General features: G+C 55.0%; 1 protein-coding gene across 1 annotated transcript in view; it reads left to right on the top strand.

Moving 5' to 3' along the window:
* Positions 1-21,318, top strand: part of Prex1 (phosphatidylinositol-3,4,5-trisphosphate dependent Rac exchange factor 1) — a 155,475-nt gene that overhangs the window by 126,102 nt on the left and 8,055 nt on the right. Inside the window, exons 16-32 of the mRNA XM_028868545.2 lie at positions 21-163; positions 1,254-1,346; positions 1,975-2,123; positions 4,529-4,614; positions 5,838-5,974; positions 6,532-6,637; positions 8,613-8,800; positions 9,140-9,301; positions 9,886-10,096; positions 10,471-10,747; positions 12,706-12,912; positions 14,248-14,336; positions 14,665-14,747; positions 14,852-14,942; positions 17,297-17,425; positions 18,788-18,829; positions 19,762-19,982. Coding sequence (XP_028724378.1) covers positions 21-163; positions 1,254-1,346; positions 1,975-2,123; positions 4,529-4,614; positions 5,838-5,974; positions 6,532-6,637; positions 8,613-8,800; positions 9,140-9,301; positions 9,886-10,096; positions 10,471-10,747; positions 12,706-12,912; positions 14,248-14,336; positions 14,665-14,747; positions 14,852-14,942; positions 17,297-17,425; positions 18,788-18,829; positions 19,762-19,982 — 2,414 coding nt within the window. The remainder of the gene's footprint in view (positions 1-20; positions 164-1,253; positions 1,347-1,974; positions 2,124-4,528; positions 4,615-5,837; positions 5,975-6,531; positions 6,638-8,612; positions 8,801-9,139; positions 9,302-9,885; positions 10,097-10,470; positions 10,748-12,705; positions 12,913-14,247; positions 14,337-14,664; positions 14,748-14,851; positions 14,943-17,296; positions 17,426-18,787; positions 18,830-19,761; positions 19,983-21,318) is intronic.

Raw genomic sequence — 21,318 nt, 5'->3', positions numbered from 1 at the left:
TGTGTGTCTGTGGCTTGCAGTTCTCGAGAAGAGTGAGTTCAAGGATGAGTCTCAATACTTCCGCTTCCACGCTGATGAGGAGATGGAGGGGACCAGCAGCAAGAACAAACCGCTTCGCAATGACTTCAAGCTGGTGGAGAACATTCTGGCAAAGCGGTTGCTGGTTGGTGTGGGGCTGCCGTACCTTTCTTCCCCTGACCCTCCTGTGGCCTAGGAGCTGGGCAGCTTCAGACGGTGGCCAGAGCAGGACATGTAGCTCTGAGCATGAGTCTCAGGCTGGGGAAGAGAGGTCACTGTGCCAGCCAGGAATGTACTCACAAAGCACTGGGGTTGCAAGTGCTCCTGCCCTTTCTTTCATCTACCTTACACCCATAGCTTCGCAGTACCTCCTGAGTCACCTACAGGACTACAGGTCTCAGGAGTGTGTGTCCTGCCCACATTCTTGAGTGTCTGCAGTTGGGAACATTTACCAGCCAGATCAGGAATGTTGGCATCCTAGCCCACCTTGGGGCTGCCTCAGGGCCATCACACATGCTGCGCCTGCTCTCTGGAGCATTTTCCCCATCTATGAAGTTCTCAGATGTCACTTCCTGGCGTTCTTCTTGCTCTGTTCTTTTACTCTAGCCTGAGCACATTCCCCATCACAGTGTAGACGGTCCCCTCCACACACAGTCAGCGGCACAAGTAGGGCAGACTCAGTAGAGTTCCCGGTGCCCATGGGGTTCCTACTGGCTGATGGTGGGTCCCAGGATCCCAGCTCATCCTCTGGCCATCCTGCCCTGGGGAGAGTGTCCCCCCAGTTCCCTTGTACCCTGCTCTCCTGGCACTTGGGATCTCTTTCCTCTGTGTCAGAGGGGTACTGAGCACTGGTGAGGCTATCAGAGAGACTGTCCCTGGGCTGCAGGGAGGGGAGGGGGGGATGGGAGGGCAGGAGAAGCAAGCGACAGGTGATCAGGACTGGTCTGTGGGAGGAGGGGCTGGCACATTCTCATCGACATAGGTGTGCTTTGTACATGCTGTGTCCCACGACATTCTGATTTCACTCTGTTCCACTGGCCGGGCCCTGTGGCCCAGGCTGCATCCCTCCCCTGTAGACTTGGGGCCCCAACTGCAGGATCGCAGTCCGTGGGGAGCCTCAGCTGCAGGATCGCAGTCCGTGGGGAGCCTCAGCTGCGGGATCGTAGTCCGTGGGGAGCAGGGAGGTGTTGCTCCCACCCGGCTGCCTCAAGTGCGTCTCGGCCTTGGACTTTCAGATCCCGCCGCAGGAAGATGACTACGGCTTTGATCTTGAGGAGAAGAACAAGGCTGTGGTGGTGAAGTCTGTGCAGAGGGGCTCGCTGGCTGAGGTGAGGCCCGTGGCGGGGACCCCCTACTCAGGTGGGCAGTATCCCGCTGGGCGTGTCTCCATGTCGCTTGAGGTGGGCCAGCTCAGCAGGTTCTGGGATGCTGGTTGATGCCTTTCCTCTTCTTGCTTATAGGGAAACTGAGTCAGGGACTTCTTGTATGATATGCAGGGTACTTGGGAATGAGACTATCTTCCTAGCGTGTTCCACCAGTGCCACCTACTGGGCTTCTGGGGATGTGCAGGGAAAGCGGAAGTCTCCCTTGCAGGGTTTCTTACTGTCTCCCAATTCCAGCTCAAGGCACCTCATGGCGTAGAAGGAGGGGGCTAGACATTTGGTCCTGTTGATGTTCATTCCACATTCTTGGTCACATTGTCATGGTCACAAAGTGGCCACCCCACTGACCTTTGTGCCCTCACAGCAAAGGCTGGCCCTGACCATTTCTTCCCAAGGGAACTGCCACCCACCCTTGCCTCCTTGGGCTTTCACTTGCAGCTCAGAGCCCAGAGCCTGGCTCACATACCTCTCACCACTCGTCCAGAAGGAATGAATGAGTTTCCCGGAGCTTCTGGAACATTCCAGCTTCCTCAGCGAAGCAGGAGGTCAGTGATACGTGTGCTTGTCCCTCCAGATGGCTGGCCTGCAGGTGGGGAGGAAGATCTACTCCATCAACGAGGACCTGGTGTTCCTGCGGCCCTTCTCTGAGGTGGAGACCATCCTCAACCAATCCTTCTGTTCCCGCCGCCCGCTACGCCTCCTGGTGGCCACCAAGGCCAAAGAGTGAGTGTGACCCCAAGGCTGACGCAGGTCTCCCTGGTCCCCTTGGTTGGGTCTGTTACTTTTGTTAGTCTGATATCAGGTGTCCCAAGTGAACGTGTGTGAGTGGCGTCTCAGGCTTGGGGACACAGGCCCGTCAGGGTGGATACAGCTCCTACCTTCCACAGGTTCAGGTGAATTGGCGTGTGGACAGGTGACAGGTACACAGGACAGGGGTGAGGTGTGTGCCGAGTTGGTGGTGATCAGTCGGGTGGCGGTAGATCTGTGTGGTTGAAGAAGACAGAGTGTGCAGAGAAACGGTGGCCAGAGAGATGTCACTGGGGACTGTGATGGCTCTCAGAGATGACAGAGAGTTAAGGGGACTTCTGGGGCATGAGGGCTCTGGGAGGAGGAAACATTGGTGCCAAGACCCTCAGGTCACAGTGTTTACGGCAGGATGGAGGGACAGAGGCAGGGAGGTGTTGGAGTGGAGTGGGAGAGAGGAGAGGTGGGCAAGGCCACAGGCCAGGCCCTGTGGTTCTTTATGCCCGTGGCAAGGCCCCGTGGATGGCCACTGGAGATGGACGCTTCCCTGGGGCTGCAGGTGGAAGCAGGTGGCAAGCTGGCAGCTGCCCAGCTTACAGGCCAGAGTGGACCATGTCTAGATGTGGGGGGTCAGGGTGGACCATGTCTAGATGTGGGGTGTCAGGGTGGACCATGTCTAGATGTGGGGGGTCAGGGTGGACCATGTCTAGATGTGGGGGTCAGGGTGGACCATGTCTAGATGTGGGGGGTCAGGGTAGACCATGTCTAGATGTGGGGGTCAGGGTGGACCATGTCTAGATGTAGGGGGTCAGGGTGGACCATGTCTAGATGTGGGGGGTCAGGGTGGACCATGTCTAATGTGGGGGGTCAGGGTGGACCATGTCTAATGTGGGGGCAGTGGACATTCTTCTATTTGAAGAGTGTGCATTTGGTGCCATTGTTCCTGTGATTGATGGAAATGTTGGCTGTAAGCTGTGGAGCCTTTCCAGTGGGTCTCAGCTGGGAGGTAGGTGACCCTTTCATGGGGTTTGCCTAAGACCATCAGAAAACACAGAGATTTACCTTACAGTTCATAACTTTAGCAAAATGACAGTTATGAAGTAGCAATGAAAATAATTCTGTGGTTGGGGGTCACCACAACACGAGGGACTGTATTAAAGGGTTGCAGCATTAGGAAGGTTGAGAACGACTAGTTTAGACTATTTCCTGTAAGGAGGAGGAGACTTAGGGAAAGGTGACAGGTAAAGATTATCTGCTAGGTGCCAGAGATGGAGGTCAACACGGTCTACAGTTCTGAGAACAGGCTTGCAGGGGGGTCCTGCTTGCCTGGGAGGCAGAGAAGGGGTCAGACTGTGGTAGGGGACGTGGCTGAGGCAGGGAAGCAGAGGGCTGCATAGCAGCACAGGATGAATGACTCCTGCCACCCCAGCTGGTACCTCCCCTGATATCCACCCCCAGATAGTACCTCCCCTGATATCCACCCCCAGATAGTACCTCCCCTGATATCCACCCCCCAGATAGTACCTCCCCTGATATCCACCCCCAGATAGTACCTCCCCTGATATCCACCCCCAGCTGGTGCCTCCCCTGATATCCACCCCCAGATAGTACCTCCCCTGATATCCACCCCCAGATAGTACCTCCCTGATATCCACCCCAGATAGTACCTCCCTGATATCCACCCCCCAACTGGTGCCTCCCCTGATGTCCACCCCCCCAGATAGTACCTCCCCTGATATCCACCCCCCAGATAGTACCTCCCCTGATATCCACCCCCAGATAGTACCTCCCCTGATATCCACCCCCAGATAGTACCTCCCTGATATCCACCCCCCCAACTGGTGCCTCCCTGATGTCCACCCCCCAGATGTCTCCTGATACCCCCCAGATAGTACCTCCCCTGATATCCACCCCCCAGATAGTACCTCCCCTGATATCAACCCCCCCCAGCTGGTGCCTCCCCTGATGTCTACCCCCCAGCTGGTGCCTCCCCTGATGTCCACCCCCCAGCTAGTGCCTCCCCTGATATCCACCCCCAGCTGGTGCCTCCCCTGATATCCACCCCCCAGCTGGTGCCTCCCTTTGATATCTACCCCCCCAGCTGGTGCCTTTCCTTTAATATCCACCCCCCAGCTGGTGCCTCCCCTTGATATCTGGTACCTTCTCAGCTGGCGCTGTCCCTCTCTGCTTTGGTGGATGGCCTTTGGCTCTTTACCATGTGCCTTAGGGACCTGGTTGACTGCATTTCTAGGTGCTGTTCCATTCAGAGCTGATTTCCGAGAGGCCTTGGAGACAGGGGAGGGTGGTGGTGGAAAGGAACTCCTAGGGGAACAGGAACTACACTCCTCCTTCTCACGGCCTATCCCTGCCCCTGTGCTTGCTAGGACCATCAAAGTCCCTGACCACCCAGAGGCCCTGTCCTTCCAGATCCGAGGAGCAGCCCCGCCGTATGTCTTTGCTGTGGGCAGAGGTGAGCTGGAGCGTGGTGTGCAGAGCCTCTCAGGGCTGCATTGTGTGCACGAGGAGACGTGTGTCCCAGCACCTGTCGCTCTAGCTGGGACCTGCAAAGGCCAGTTGCAGGAGGGGAGAAGGAACACTTGGAAGGCATGGAGTGCTGGGATGGAAGCGGGGAAGGAAGGCACGGCATCAGATGGGCTGGATGTCCCCCAGCCAGGCAGGCATGGATTTCATAAGGCACCAGGACTCTGAGTTTGGAGGCCCCACCAATCACTTCTGTGACCACATTGAATCCATGGGTGACCAATCTGAAGCCCCCGTGGTCTGGGCTGCTTTTCTTTAGGGGTTGTTTAAGGGGCTGTTCTGTTGTCTATGAGGCCAAGGATCCCTGGTGCTGGGCTTCCTGACATCCTCACACCCGGGACTCACCCTTTAACATTTGCATTTTAAATGTTCTCCTTTCTGCTTAGAGTTGTACTTACATTTATTATTATTATTATTATTATTATTATTATTATTATTATTATTTTGTTTTTGTTTTTTTGAGACAGGGTTTCTCTGTGTAGTTTTGGTGCCTGTCCTGGATCTCACTCTGTAGACCAAGCTGGCCTCGAAGTGCTGGGATTAATAGAGTCCTTTAAAGAGATGTGTTGTGTACAAATGTCACAGATGAGGACATTGAGGCCCAGAGAAGTGAGGTAGTGTGTTGCAGGCTGCAGGGCGGAGACACAGTTGGAAACCCGAGACTGGGGCCTGCACTGGCCAAGGTCTTCAAGGCCTGCGTATCTCTTAACTGGAGGCAGTTGGCCATTTCTTTCTATTTCTAGACTTGTCAGTTAACTCACAGAAGCCCGGGGTCAGGAGCTACTATTTGGGCCTTGTGGTAGAGTTGAGGGGATGGGCTTGAGTCAAGCAGCTGTGCTGTGGCCTGGCTTTTCTGAGCCTGTGTCCTGAAGGTAGGTAGCTTTGGTGTCTCTCTTCCACTTGGCTTTGGTCCATCACTATGAGGTCATGCAGGTTTCTGAAAGGTAGGTGTATGAGATACTACCTTGGGCTAACTGCCCGGTTGTCCCCAAGTAGGGACACCAGCTCTGCCCTGCCCACTGCAGGTGTCAGTGGCAGCTCTCTGGTTGGCATGTGGGAGGCAGCACAGCTTCACAGATGCAGCTGTTGGCAGGGGCAGCCTGGATGTGGCTCCTCTGCCTGGCTCTGGCCTCATGTGCTCCTGTTCCCCAGGCTCCGAGGCCGTGGCCGCTGGGCTCTGTGCAGGCCAGTGTATCCTGAAAGTCAATGGCAACAGTGTGGCAAATGATGGCGCCCTCGAGGTCCTGGAGCACTTCCAGGCTTTCCGCAGCCACCGGGAGGAGGCCCTGGTGAGAACCCAGCAAGAAGGTGGGAGGCTGGGCACCGGCTTAAAGGCCCCTTATGAGCACTGAGCTGGGCCGTGATCCCTCCCAGCCTAGGTCTTCCTCGCTGAGCTGAGTTGAAGGGCCCCTTTACAAATGGAGGGTTGTAACTGCAGTGTGTAATAGACGCTGTGTGCAACAAGCCACAGTGACCATAGAAATCACTCTTGTATGGTTGGGGGCCTGGGTTCTGGTAGATATTGACAGTCACCCTTATGTCTACACTCATTCTCTCAGCAAGTGTTTACTGAGTACCTGTCACGTACCAGACATGTTCCTTGGCCTTGAGGATGCAGGAGAGATGAGGATATTGCCTATGCCTGTAGTGTTTTCAAAACCATACTCCCATGCTCCTATATGGAGCCTGTGTTCCAAACTGAGGACTGAGTGTGGCCAGTGTTCCAGAGAGACATTTTGGAGGTCTCTTCAGAGGTGATCTCATGGACAGGAATCAGACCCGTCTTGGTCCGTCCCTTCCCCTCTGAGCAGTGGGAGGCTGGTCTTCTGATAGAGGCTCTTTGCAGGGTCTGTACCAGTGGGTCTACCATAGCCATGAGGATGCTCAGCAGGCACGGGCCAGTCAGGGTGCCCCTGATGAAGACTCCCAGGAAGATGATCAACCTGACTCAGGTAAGGGACTGGGAATGTGAGGAGCTTCAGTTTGGGGCGACCATAATGGCAGATCCTCTGTGTCCCCAGGTCCATCCCATTTGGCCCTCAGGACTGCAGCCCTGTGTCAGTCTCCTTGGCTCTGTTACAGCTCAGTGTAGACCTCCAGGGAGAGGACCAAGAGGGAGCTGCTGCAATAACCCTGGAAAAAAAACCAGTTGCAAGCCAGGAGGTGGTGGCGCACGCCTTTAATCCCAGCACTTGGGAGGCAGAGGCAGGCGGATCTCTGTGAGTTTTGTAGCTCACACTGGAGGCCTCGTAGCATAGGAGAGTCTCACTGGGCCATGTTTCTTTCTGGGACTCTAGGGAGAGTCCACTGACATGTCTATTTCAGCATCTAGAAACTTCCCACACTCCTCAGCTCCTGATTCTCTTGCTGGCTGATGGCCCAGCCCGGTTGGCCCAAGTCCCGACTACCCCTGTCTTTCTGACTCCTCCAGCATCTGTCCACGGAGGACCCTTATGACACTGTTCCCATTTCTCCTCATTGACTCAAGAGTCGGTTGCTTAATAACAGCCCAGTTCTCCCTTGCTGACAGTGTGACAGATTCATGGGTTATGGGTCTCCTATGGGCCACTGTCGTATCATGACCTGCCACTGTCCCCTCTGGAGTCACCTTTGGCCCCTTATCAGTCAGTTCACTTCCTCTGCTGACTGTTGACAGGCACCACAAACTTACTGTGGCCCAGACTGAAGTTGGCTTTCTCCCAAACCCTGCCTCTGATCCATCTTTATCCTTCTGGATCCTCTGGCCTCTTTCTTATCTCCCCTCCATCCCTGTTCCTACTGCGCCCTCTCCACCCATTCTGTCCCTCTTTCCTTCTGCAACCAGGTCTGACCAGTTCCCACCACCTTCACTGGTCCTGGTTCGGTCTGCAACTGGTTGGTTCTTTTTTTTTTTTTTTTGGTGTTTTTTTTTTGTTGTTGTTGTTGTTGTTTGTTTTTCGAAACAAGGTTTCTCTGTGTAGTTTTGGTGCCTGTCCTGGATCTCGCTCTGTAGCCCAGGCTGGCCTCGAACTCACAGAGATCTGCCTGCCTCTGCCTCCCGAGTGCTGGGATTAAAGGCGTGCGCCGCCGCCGCCGCCGCCGCCGCCGCCGCCACCACCACTGCCCCGCTTGCAACTGGATTTTTCCAGGATTATTGCAGCAGCTCGCGCTCTGTCCTCTCCCTGATTGACCCCGCCACGTGCCGCACACAGTGTCCTCACAAATGAGAGCAGAGCCTTCTGGTGGCCCTCTCCCTGCTCAGGGACAAGATGAAATCTGACCACAGCTTCCAAAGCCTGGGGGTCTGGGCCAGCCTGGCTCCCGATGCCGCCTCCCTTCTCTTTCCGGCCTGCTCTCCTCTCTGCGTCTGGCTGAATGTGCTTCTGCCCCAGCTTCACACTTGTGTGCGCTGCTGGGGCTCTGCCCTCCCTTCACTCAGATGTCTGCTCAGATGTCACCTTCTCGGGGTCACCCCATGTGCCCTAAACACATAAATCCTTCCTGGAGCTGGATCACAGGAAGGTGTGGGCTCAGCACGCTGGCATCTGAATAGAGTCAGCAGGCTTCGGCGCTGTCTCCATCCAGCACCTCTCACGTCTCCACCTCTCGGTTGGCTTTTTACACGGTGGCCCTGGCAACTGCCAATCTACTTGAGAAAGACAATGTCTCCTCCCTTCTATGGATCCAGTGGGGATCCAGACTGGCAGTTTCCTGTTGTCTGTGGAAGCAAAGGGGGCAGGTGGGGTCAGCCTCCACTGGGAATGTGGCACTTGGGTCAACTCCAGGAGGGACTCCTCTGTGGGTGGGGTAATGGACCGGCAAGCAGGCGAAGCCACAGTATGCTTGTTGGTGTGTGTCCCCACCATGGCCCGCCCCAGGGGACTGGTGGCAGTCTCGCTCCTAGGGCGCAGTGCTGTTCTCAGTGTGGTTTGCCCCTCTGGCCTCCAGCCCTGCCCCTGCTGTCCCTGGGTCCCCAGCTGAGCCTACACGAGGACGGTGCTGTGGTCAGCCTGACGCTGGACAATGTGCACTTGGAGCACGGTGTGGTTTACGAGTATGTCAGCACAGCTGGAGCCAGATGTCACGTGCTGGAGAGGATCGTGGAGCCCCGCGGCTGCTTCCGCCTGGCTGCCAAGGTCTCACCCCAGCCATCCCCATTCCACCCTGCCCCATGCCCAGTCCTGCCCCTAGCCTGCCCCCTCAGACCCTGACAGGCTCTTTTCTGCCCCAAGGTCTGGGTAACTGATTCCTTTGCCCTGGAGCCCTGGCATCTTTTCCTTTTCCCAGTACTCAACCAGCTGCAGAACTGGGGAGGATGGTTACTATCCTTTTAGCCTCACTTGACCTTTCTCCAAAATGGGTGTGTCACCGTACAACCTCTTAGGGTGGCGTGGTGCCAAAAGGGTCCCTACAGGCAAGGACACTCTGCCCCCGAGGTACCCAGGCATGCTCAGTAGTTGTCTTCTCTCCCACAGATCCTTGAGGCCTTTGCTGCAGATGACAACATCTTTGTGCAGAACTGTGGGCGGCTCATGGCCATGAGTAGTGGCATTATCACCATGTCCCATTATGAGTTCCATAACATCTGTGACACCAAGCTGGAGAGCATCAGCCAGAGAATCGCCTGCTACCAGGAGGTACTTGCTGCCCACACTCCGCTTACGGCTTCTTTGCCAAGTCTACCCGAATGAGACTAAACTTGATGGGCTCAGTCACGGGCCGGTCCTGGGTGAACTTGAGGCACACTTGTATCCAGGTGCCTAAGCAATTCCCGTGGGAATCTGATTGCCCGTATGGGCTTCACTGTGAGGCTGGGCCTTCGCCGGTGGTGACCGGATGGTGACCTTGTGACTCTAGCTGCAGCATCCCCTGTCCAAATGGACTCACAGGGTGCTCCTGGCTCTGCGCATGTCCCTTGCCTTGCCCTGCCCCGAGCCTTGTAGTAGAGGAGGTGACCGTACCTGCACCTCCTAAGTGAGGGTCAAGAGACATGGTTCCTAAGATGTCACAACAGCTAGAATCGAGAGAAGTGTGTATGTCAGTGCTCGGTGTCACAGACCCTGCCAGGCTGTCCCTGCGAGAGACACTCCGGGGACCCACTTCATCCACAGCTTTCCTGTTTTCTCCCGTCGGGAATGTCGCTCTAGGCCAGGACAAAGTGGCTCCAGGGCACTCCAGGACCGCTGACGCCACCTCACACTCCCTTGTCCCCGTCTCTCAGTTTGCAGCCCAGCTGAAGAGCAGGGTCAGCCCCCCCTTCAAGCAGGCACCCCTGGAGCCCCACCCGCTGTGTGGCCTGGACTTCTGCCCCACCAACTGTCACGTCAACCTCATGGAAGTGTCCTACCCCAAGACCACCCCTTCGGTGGGCAGGTCCTTCAGCATCCGCTTCGGACGCAAACCCTCCCTCATCGGCCTTGACCCAGAACAAGGTACTTGCGTGTGTCTGTTAGAAACTGTATTAGATCTCACCTTACAGATGAGGAAACAGGGAAATGTCCAAAGGCCACTGTCCAGGATGGTGTTAGTGGCTTCCTAGTCATCAGGGACCTAGGTTCCTATCTTTCTGTAGACCATCTTTAGTTTGAGTCTTACCTTCATGATGCCTCTCGTGGTAGAATATGGCTGCCAGAGTACCAGAAAAGATCTCAGTAGTTAAAATGTATTATCAAGAAATGGCAACTCTCTTCTGAGAGTGTCATCAAGGTCAGAGTTGCTGTTTGTATTCCTCTGTTCAGAGGCTCAGGCGGGGTCCTCTCTCTGCGTCTGGGCCTGTCTCTGAATGCGCTTCCCACCTTCACTGCAGGCCACCTGACCCCCATGGCCTACACTCAGCACTCTATCACCACCATGGCTGCCCCGTCCTGGAAATGCTCATCTGCAGTGGACGGGGACTCTCAAGGCCAGGGCCTCAATGACAGCAGCTTCGGGTCAGCCAGTGGTGGCCCCAGCCAGCAAGACCGGGGCCTGAGCTTTCTGCTCAAACAGGAAGACCGCGAGATCCAGGATGCGTACCTACAGCTCTTCACCAAGCTGGATGTGGCCCTCAAGGAGATGAAGCAGTATGTCACCCAGATCAATAGGTGAGGCCTGGCCCCGGGGCAGATGGGGCTTCTCAGCCCAGGCCTCTCTGCAGTCTAGACATCATTCTTCATGGTGACCATCCTGAGCACCTCGGGTCCCATGCAGCATGCCTGGGCTCTACCCACCAGGTGCCTAGAGCATCTGTAACAACACCAGGTGCCTGGAGCATCTGCAACAACAGAAAGTCTCTTCTTTCCCAAGGAGAGCCTGCTCTAAGGAAGTGAGGGGCATAGGCAGTGTCCTCATGAGGCTAAAGCTCCTGCCTGTGAGATTCTGTGACCTAACACTGCAGCAAAATGGGCCGCTAACCGGTGTCCCTGTTACTATAGGACGTTGTGATGCACACAGCAGCTGCCAGCCCTAGGCAGAGATAGTTAGTTCCACGGTCACTACTCAGGAGGTGCTAGAGCTTGGCTAAACTGCTCCTTGAGCTTGCTTTTGGCTAAAGCCAGGGACAGGCAGTTCTGTATAGCATATAACAAATAAATGTCCAGGCTCAGGATGCAGGGAAGAAGAGGAGGAGGAGGAGGAGAAGGAGGAGGTGGAGGAGAAGGGACAGGAGGAGAAGGGGGAGGAGGGACAGGAGGAGGAGCAGGAGCCATTGTAGATGAAGAGACCTGAGAAATGCATTAGCCAGAAACGGTGTCTGGCCCAGCGTAGGGACCTGTTCTCTGTCCACTACCTGGAAGGAACATTTTGGACCCAGTCAGGGCCATTTGTGTGAGGCTGGATCCCAGATACTGCTGAGGGGAACTAATTTTGTGTGAGGCTGGGTCCCAGATACTGCTGAGGGGAACTAATTTTGTGTGAGGCTGGGTCCCAGATACTGCTGAGGGGAACTAATTTTGTGTAGTACAGTGAAAGCTTCACAGTCAAGTTTAAGAAAGGCTCCTACCTTGGTCTGGCAATTTGGGCGGTTGGTCTGTGTTGTGGGGCCCCTGGGCATGTAGGATGTTCCCAGCATGCCTGACCTCTGCTTGCTCAGGACCATGATATCTTCCTCCAGTGGACAGCCCAGACTGTCTCCACACACTGCCCAATATCGCCTGGTGGGCACATTTATTTAAAATTCTTACAGCCTTATAGTCACTTACAAGGACTAGGTGATGCCCTGTGTCTTTTATATATTTCAACACCATCCTCACAGCAGCCGGCCACGTAGATCTGGAATTTACCCTGTTTTCCAGAGGAGGAAACAGAGACTCAGAGGGAATAACTTACCTCTAACCTAGGAAATGTCCATGTGAGAGGGCCAGCAGGACCCCATCTAGCTGCAAAGCCTGTCCTGTTAACTGATATTCATTGCAGCTGTCCGTCAGAGGCCAGACTCTGTCTGCCACCCGCTTTAATTAAGTAAAAGTTTTATTGTGAAATTACCTGCCAGTGGTGTGCCGCAGCGGCAGAGTGGGTGACTGTGCCCGAGGTCTCCGACCTGCCGCAGTGGCAGAGTGGGTGGCTGTGCCCGAGGTCTCCGACCTGCTGCAGCGGTGGAGTTGGCGGCTGTGTCCGAGGACTCCGACCTGCTGCAGCAGCAGAGTGGGTGGCTGTGCCCGAGGACTCTGCCTGCAGACTCTGGGTTTCTTTTTTACTTTTACTTTTTTTTGTTCTTTTGAGACAAAGCCTCATGGAGCTGAGGCTGGCCTAGAACTTGCTATGTAGCTGAGGCTAGCCTTGAGCTCTTGACCCTGCATATCCGCCTCCAGAGTGCTGGGATTACAGGTGTGAGCCTGGTACCGCATCCCCAGCCTGTGTGAGGTGTTGAGAGCCAGGTCCAGCAGGAGGCAGCACTGAGCACCCATGGAGTGGCTGGTGGGACTTGAAGGGAGAGAGAGGTGCGGCTGGGTGGCTCTCCTCCCCGCTCTCTGAGGAGTCAGAGATGAGGTGAAGCTGAGCCGCTGTGTGGCGGTGTCCGCTGGCCTGTGTCCTCACCTTCAAGGCCTTTACCTTGCTCTGGCAGGCTGCTGTCTACCATCACAGAGCCCACTTCGGCTGCACTCTGTGACCCACCCTTGGCGGAGGAGACCTCCTCTTCGCCCCCGGTCAGTGAGGAGAGTGAAGTGGACAGGGCTGACCATGGAGGCATCAAGAAAGTGTGCTTCAAGGTATCTGAGGATGAGCAGGAAGACTCGGGCCATGACACCATGAGCTACCGTGACTCCTACAGGTGCGTGTGGCCTGAAGGAGGCTGCTGGACGGCTGAGGCTTCTGACTTGAGGGAAGGTCGAGACTGTGACATTTCTCCAGGTGGAGGGGGATCAGTCTCGGGGCTAACTATGTGTTTGGTGGGTGGAGGTGCAGGTTCAGGGGATTTGAGCCTCTCAGAGAACATTCCAGAATGCCTGCTTGGCTCCCTTGCCCTGAGCTGAGGCTTCCGAGCCTGACACACAGACACCGTTCATTCTGTGTTACTTCATATGTCCACAAGTGTAGGAGCGTACGGGTTCTGTGGTGTCGGGGGCTTCCATAGATCTGGGAAGACAGACATTTTCTTGTTTTTCTGCCTCTGAGGATGGGAGTGATGTTTCTGCAAATGTTAAATTTATTCTGAAAATACCAGCAGAGTACTAATTAGTGACCATACAACAAACAGAACTTCCTGTGGTGTGACAGGTGACCCTCATTATAACAGAGAAGTGGGAGGATCGCCAGTGGGAAATCATGTGGTGTCTGACTCTGGGGGTCAGAGTCTGTCTCCGCCTGCAGTGTGTGGGCGGAGTCTGAAGCCGCAGGATGGAGGGGACGCTGATGCCAGCCCACCTGGTGCCAGTCCCCTTCCTGTGTTCACGAGGTCTGCCTGGTCCCCATGGCCACCTTCCATGGTGTCTCTATAGCAGAACGTCCTGGCCGCTTTGGCATTCTGTTCTTAGAGCATTGTCTCAGACTCCCCCACCTCTCGGTTTTCATTCTCACATTTCTGGTTCTGATTTTTCTTTTGTCAAAAAGCTGTTGGAGCAGTGTTGGCAAGGTGGCTTTAAAAAAAATAATTTATTTGTTTTATTTTATATACGTTGGTGTTTTGCCTGCAAGTATGTCGGAATCAGATCCCCTGGAAAAGGAGTTATGGACAGCTGTGAGCTGCCATGTGGGTGCTAGGAATTGAGTCCTCTGGCAGAGCAGCCAGTGCTCTTAACCACTGAGCCATCTCTCCAGCCCAGCAAGGTGGCTTCTTGCTCCCTTGTCCTGCTGAGTTCTTTTTTTTTTTTTTTAAATCAAGTGTGGTGTGGGCTGGTGTGTCCAGAGCTTGTCAGAGCAGTGAGATGCTCAGAAACCTGGACGACACTGAGACACCTGAGTGAAGACGGTCCCCCATCTGTGTTTCTGAGTTGGGGCCCGAATGAGTCTCCCTACCTCAGACCTGGGAGGCCAGCCAAGCTGGACCGGTCTCATGCTGCCTCTAGCCAGGCATCCGTCCAAGGCGAGGGGTTTTGTCTGCACCCCAGTAGGTGGGTTCCAGGGGCTGGGCTGAGGGTGACTCAGGGTGTGTCTTGTCCCATTGCAGTGAATGTAACAGCAATCGTGACTCTGTCCTGTCGTACACCAGCGTGAGAAGCAACAGCTCCTACCTGGGCAGTGATGAGATGGGATCGGGTGAGCAGGCAGCGCCATGGGAGCCTGGCCTTGGATAAAGGGACTTGGCTGGGGAGTGTGTGGTGGAGAGGCTGCTCTGGGCACCCGGGGCTGTTCGGCTGCATTTTATCGTGCTCCTCAGCATCATGGGATGGGACAAGTTTCCCAGAAAACTGAGGCTCACAGGGGTGAAGTCTCTGTCCAGGGGCTTGGCTTGGGCCTGGGATTGTCAGATTCACATTCGCTGTGGGTCTGCGGCCCTGTGGCCATGGTAACTCATCAGGAAAACAGTTGGGAAGGTGGGGGTGGGACAGCCGAGCTGATGGCTGTGGTCCTTCCTTTGCACCAGGGGATGAGTTGCCCTGTGACATGCGCATCCCATCTGACAAGCAGGACAAACTTCATGGCTGCCTGGAGCATCTCTTCAACCAGGTAGGACCTTTGTCCCACTTGGATCACTGTCATCAGCCTGGGGCGAGGGGGCACGCTGTGGGTGGCAGGTCCCTACTATACTCACGGGAGCTTCTTGTCCCTAGGTGGATTCCATCCATGCTCTGCTCAAGGGCCCTGTGATGAGCAGGGCGTTTGAAGAGACCAGGCATTTCCCCATGGAGCACAGCTGGCAAGGTGAGGGAACTTCCCAGGACATGGCCACGTGCTGGGCTCTGTCCCTCATCTGTGTGATACCCCTGGGTTGGTCTTGGTCCTGTTGGTTCCAGTCTGCAGGCCAGAGCCAGGTCACTCCTGTGTTTGTTCAGACTGAGCTGAGAATTTTTTTCTTTTTTCCTGGGCCTGTGGGGTGAGGACCGGGGGACAGCCTGGAGCATGACCTCAGTCCCCATGCTGTCCTCACTTAGCCTTGCTCACAGAATTTGTGCACATCACAGTGTTAATCATTTTTATTTGTGGTCCCTTTTATTACTGACGTAACGTTTTAAAACTAAACTCCCTACTAGAAATTTAGTTTCACAAGTACCATATTAAGCTCCATATAGTTGAAAAACCAATATACCACTAATTAGCAGTAAACCAAAGGCACAAATCTGGTGAAAACAGTACCAAAAATGTTCTGTGCACACGTCCGTCCTGATGCCTGCTCAGAGCTTACTTGGGAGAGATTCCCAAGGGAAAGAAGCGCCAAGGGCCTCCCTGGCATCAGACTGAGTCCTTCCCCAGAGGATGGGGAGAGGAAGAGAGGAGCATTCCAGGTCCTCCCACTCACACATTCAAGCCATGTAGCCACTTCCCTCCCTGCTGTTCACACTGCATCCATCTATCTAACACATCTCCCCACTCACCATTCAACCCCTCCGTCCACCCGCCATCATCCACCTTCTATCTGTCTTCTTACCCACACATTCACCCATATCCACCTACCGATCTGCCCTCCATCCATCCATCTCTCCTTCATCATCCACCCTCCATCCACCTGCCTACCTACACATTCACCTGTCTATCTGCTTGTACACATTCATCCATCCATCCACCCACCCACCACCTACCCACCATCCATCCATCCATCCATCCATCCATCCATCCATCCATCCATCCATCTATCCAATCCATCCATCCACCCACCCACCCACCCACCCTTCCATCCATATATCCACCCACTATCCATCCATCCACCCATCCACCCACCCACCCACCCACTATCATTTACCTTCTATCTTCTGCCTACCCACACATCCAACCCACACCACTTATGCATCTGCCTGTACACATTCATATACCATCCATCCATACCACTCTCCATTTATCTACCTACCACTTATCCATCTGTCCATCTACCTATACAGATTCACATGTCATCCATCCATCCATCTACCTACCCACACAACCACCCACATCCACTTATCCATTTAACTGTACACATTCACCTACTAACGATCCATCCATCCGTCCATCCATCCATACATCCATACATCTGCCCACCCACTCGTCTACTTTCCATCCATCTATATACATTCACCTACCCTCTGTGAAAATCCATTCTCCATCATCATCCACCCTCTATCCATGCATTTGTATATACCCTTCACCCACCTACCTATATCCTCCTGCCTACTCATTGTCTACCACCCACATCCACCTATCCATCTGCAATCCATCCATCCATCTACCCACATTCAGCATCTACCCACAAACTCACATCTACTTCGCCACCCACCTATCCACCTGTCCATTCCTTCGACTAGGCACCAGTAATTGATTCCAGCTTATTCCAGCCTGCTCTGTACACCGTGACTCTAAGAGGAGTCAGTGCTTTCCTGACCTCTGGGGTTACCTGCTGTGTATGAGAGACTGGACTCAGGTGGCCACCATAGGGCAGGAGAGGCAAAGAATGGGGAGCCTTGGATGGCCCCTCCTGTGTCTCAGGAGCGTTTCCCTAGTGATGGGCCTCTGAAGTCAGAGGTGGCAAGGAGGGGACAGCCACAGGTGTCTCAGAAACCTGAACAGGCTGATTGCCTGCCTGACCCTTGACTGGCTCTGCTCAGGGCAGATTCAGTGGCTTCACAGCCTGCCTGCCTGACCTTAGATAATTCTCATCTTGCCTGCTCCATGCCTGGGCTGCTGCTTCTGTGTAGGGAAAGGCTACTTGGTTACCACTCATCTGCCAGCTTGGTTGTGGCTGTGAGGAGGTAATACCTGAAAAGCCTGTAGCTACAGCTTCCAGTTCTAGGAGAACCAGCTGTGATCGAGTTGTAATGTCTGTACTGGGTTGGTTGTAGCTGTGGGGGGACTAGAAAGAGGGAGTGCCGAGACCGATTAACAGTGTCTGTCGCAGATGCAGTTTGTGATGCTTACCGTAATTTTGCCCTCCACAACCAGCTAAGACCATGAGTCCTGTCGGTTTCCTTGATCTATGGTAGTGAGTTTTGTAATCTGGTGATGGGACACAGGCCTTTGTGCCGCCATTCTTCAGAGCTGCCTCCATCCCTCTCCTGACCTCACACCTTCATGTCACTTTGTTGTCCCAGAGTTCAAGCAAAAAGAGGAGTGCACGGTCCGTGGGCGGAACTTGATCCAGATCAGCATCCAGGAGGACCCTTGGAACCTGCCCAGCTCCATCAAGACCCTGGTGGACAACATCCAGCGATATGTGGAAGGTCAGGGGTGGGGAGGATGTCACACATGTTGGTGGCCTTTGATTCTGATGCAGACTGTGTTGTTGTCTGGAAATGGGCCTATCCATGTGGCCCTGTCTTCACGTCTAGGGAGGGACAGAGCAGCAGGGCCGTTTCTAGTGAATTTCCTGTCTGTGTGGCTGGAGGAGCCCTGGAAATGGGGCCACTCGTACTGAGGCTTCTTGCAGTCAGGGGCTGGCCTGGGGGACTCATTCCTTCTCAACTTCCAAAGCTGGATTCCATCTGGGTCCTTATTTGTCGTCGAGGCCACAGACTAGAGCTCACTGGTCACTGGTTGTCAGTGATACAGGAAAATGCCGTTTCCTGACACCTTAGCAGCCAGCTGCTCTGTGGCCATGCTGGAGTGAGGACATTAGGTACTTATACTCATGTCTACCCCACATATCTCAATTTGAGATATCTCTATTTGAGCCTTTGGGCACCTGGGTCAGGGACTCCCAGGCTAGAAGGACTCAGGCCGGGGCAGCTGGAACAGGACAAAGGAACCACAAAGGCATGGCTGTCTCAAGCCAAGCTGTTCTGGTTTCTAAACAGAAGTATGAGTCTGGGATCTGGCTACCAGCAAGGAATCATTTCTTAGCCATTTGGCTGTGCGACTTCTGTGCCTTCCTTGACTTCTCTGGGCCTTCATTTTCCTTAGTGAATGCTGCAGGCTCACGACCCTTCCTCTGTCACATGATGCTGTGAGGACAAATGAGTCAGTTACATCAGTCAGGTACATGGGACACCACCTGACACAGCCATGTCCTCACTGAGTGGCTTATTCCTGCTCATGCTGTCCCCACACCCTGCCAGAGCACATCCCCTGCATCTCACTAGGGAAGAGGATCGCAGTGGCTAGGTCTAGAGGCCATTCAGGTTTTCTTGGAGGATTTTTGGACCCAAGAGAATCTGAAGGATAGTGGCCAGGTACTTGACCCCTTTCAGGCAGACGTGAGCCTTCTCCATGCAGGGCAGGGCTGCACCTGGTGCATGCACAATCGCATGCAGCTCTGCACTTGGCTGTCTGCCGGTGAGGCCACATGTGTTCCTGTGCCTCTGCAACGTGTGGACACATTGGAGGGCGAGATCTCTGACTCAAGAGACAACACTGTTGGCTTTCCCTCTGTGATGGGGACGCAGGGACAGATAGGGTCTGCAGTGGGGGCTCCATCTCTGATGTCCAGGGGCTCTGGGACTTACCCAGCATGCATCGTTACTCCCGAGCACAGCTCCAGCACCAGGGCATCTGTGAGGGCCCAGAGCCCCTGCACCGCAGGCCTTGACCTGCCACCGCCTCTGCTGTCCCTGCTCAGCCTCCTCCCCTCTCCTTCCTCCTTCCAGATGGGAAGAACCAGCTGCTCCTGGCTCTGCTGAAGTGCACAGGTAAGAACGGGCTCTGACGGGGCCGCTGGGAGACGCCGTGGGTGCCACAGGCTAGAAAATGTCCCCCCTGCTGGCCAACAGTGTCTCACTGGAGCCCTGCACCTGCCCTGGGAGGCAGCCTTTGCTCCCAGCCTTACCGAGAACCACTCGAACCCCACCTCTTCCTCTGGGACCAGGCATGGGACTAGTCTCAGGTCCTGGGAGCAGGAGCCCTGTTCAGTGCTCCACACTAGGCCTGATGGGTGTCGACAGGGACACTGGGCAAAAGACGGAGGGTGAGAAAGGTAGGCCCTTAGTCAGAAGAGCCTCGCCCCGGAAGAGTGGAGGATGGGGCTGCAGGAGGCACGGGCGTGTGTGTGTGTGTGTGTGTGTGCACGTGCGTGCGTGCGTGCGTGTGCGTGTGCGTGTGCGTGTGCGTGTGCGTGTGCGTGTGTGTGTGTGTGTGTGTGTGTCCGTGTCCCATATATGCCTTTTCTCACCCAAGTGACCAACTGCTTGGTATTGCCCATATCTCCATCCATCTGTCATGCCAGTTGAGGGCAGGGCCTGGGGGGTGACACACGGGGAGAGCATTCGTAGGACTGGTCCTGAATGTGCAGCTTAGCACTGCTGTGTTCATGTGGCCGAGGCTGAGAGGGCCCGTGGCTCGTGGCAGGACAGATGGGGCAGGGTTTGGACATGGCCTTGGGAAGGACCACACGTGTGTTTCTTCAGGGAGTAGATAATTGGGCAGTGGGATAGTGAGATTCGGAGTGGATCTGTCTGCTTTTGAAGAGTTTATTTTTGGGAAACTGGCTTTTGGTATCTGAATTGTGCGTTCAGAATTCTCCACTGGCCGCTTGTGGGTGTGGCAGGTCCTGAGTGTCGGGGTTGAGGTTGGAGGTGCTGCTGGCACAGGACCATTCACCCCGAGGCTCCTGCATCTCCCGCAGACACAGAGCTGCAGCTGCGCCGGGACGCTGTCTTCTGTCAGGCTCTGGTGGCCGCTGTGTGCACCTTCTCGGAGCAGCTCCTGGCCGCCCTCGACTACCGATACAACAACAATGGCGAGTATGAGGAGAGCAGCCGAGATGCCAGCCGCAAGTGGCTGGAGCAGGTGGCGGCCACCGGTGTCCTGCTGCACTGGCAGTCTCTGCTGGCGCCAGGCACCGTGGTAAGTGGCCGGGGGGCGTGGCAGGCAGCGCGGGAGGTACGCTACTGCAGGCTCTCTCAGCTCCTGTTTATCCCCCCGGGGCTCTTGTGGTAGTGATTTGCTGAGCGTTTCCTGTTAGAGCTGGGGGTTTGTGGGTGAACAATAGTCCCTGTGCTCTGTGGCAGTGGTTCTCAACCCGTGGGCTGCGACCCCCTGACAAACTTGTGTCTCCAAAAGTATTTACATTACGATTCATAACAGTAGCAAAATTACAGTTATGAAGTAGCCACGAACGTAATTTTATGATTAGGGGGTCACCACCACACGAAGAGCTGCATTTGGAAGGGTGAGAACCACTGCTCTGTGGTGTCCTGAGGAAGGGAGGCGGACAGACAAGAAAAAGAAATAGCACAAACCTGTGGCTCTGAGCCACGAGCAGGCGCCTTGTGACAGCTGAGGAGTCCAGAGGGGCGAATGTTACTTGCATCTCATACAGGTGTAGTGGGCAGGGGTGCTGGTTAGCACCCCACAGCAGCTTCAGTACCCCCAAGTGGCTCCAGAGGCTGCCACAGCTGGCCATGGGCAGTGCAGCCCTGGATCGCTCCCTGCTGGCCACTGATGAGCACTGCCTCTGGTCTCCAGATCTGCCCAGAAAGCACCCCCACCATCCTAGCCCTCACTAAACTCCTCTCAGGATGGAACAGGAGACCCAGCCCATTTGATGATGTCACCAGCGCTGAGCTCACTTCCTAGCAGTAGACTGAGAGGAGGGGGAAGACATCAAGCAGAGAAAAGAAAAGGCCTTGGGAGTTTCCCTGGAGGGAATGGTCAAAGCCAGACTTTCTGGGGAGGCAGCTTTTGAGCTATGGCCTCTGCCAGCCAGAATGATGCTCTGGGGAAGAACACTCGGAAGGAACAGCATGTGCAAAGGCCCTGAGCAGGGGCCTGTGTGGCCAGAAGGAGCAGGCAGGGGGCTGGGAAAGCAAGGTTGGTTGGGTGGTCTGCAGGTAAAAGCAGCTCAGAAGCTTCTGGGTGTGTGTGTGACTCTGGGGGTGGGGGAGGGAGCTGGATGGAGAAGGAATCCTTCTGGTGTGGCCTGCTGAGAAGTGACCGGAAGAGGGTGTTGGCCAGGAGGCTGGAGGGAGGCAGGCTGGCCTGTCAGGCCTGGTCATGCTGTGGGTGGAGTTAGGGGACCAGGATATGGAAAGCCTTGAGGAAGGTGGGCAGAGCAGGTCTGGGAGGTCAAGAAAGGAAGTGCAGATGTTCATGGAGTTAGCTGGGTTTTGGATGGTGCTTGGTGTGGCTTTATTGGGGCCACACAGCGAATCAGAGCAGAGATGAGTTCTGACCCAGATGG

This window comes from Peromyscus leucopus, chromosome 4 (genome assembly GCF_004664715.2).
Source record: "Peromyscus leucopus breed LL Stock chromosome 4, UCI_PerLeu_2.1, whole genome shotgun sequence".
Lineage (NCBI taxonomy): Eukaryota > Metazoa > Chordata > Mammalia > Rodentia > Cricetidae > Peromyscus > Peromyscus leucopus.
This window is presented reverse-complemented; position numbering and strand designations above follow the sequence as displayed.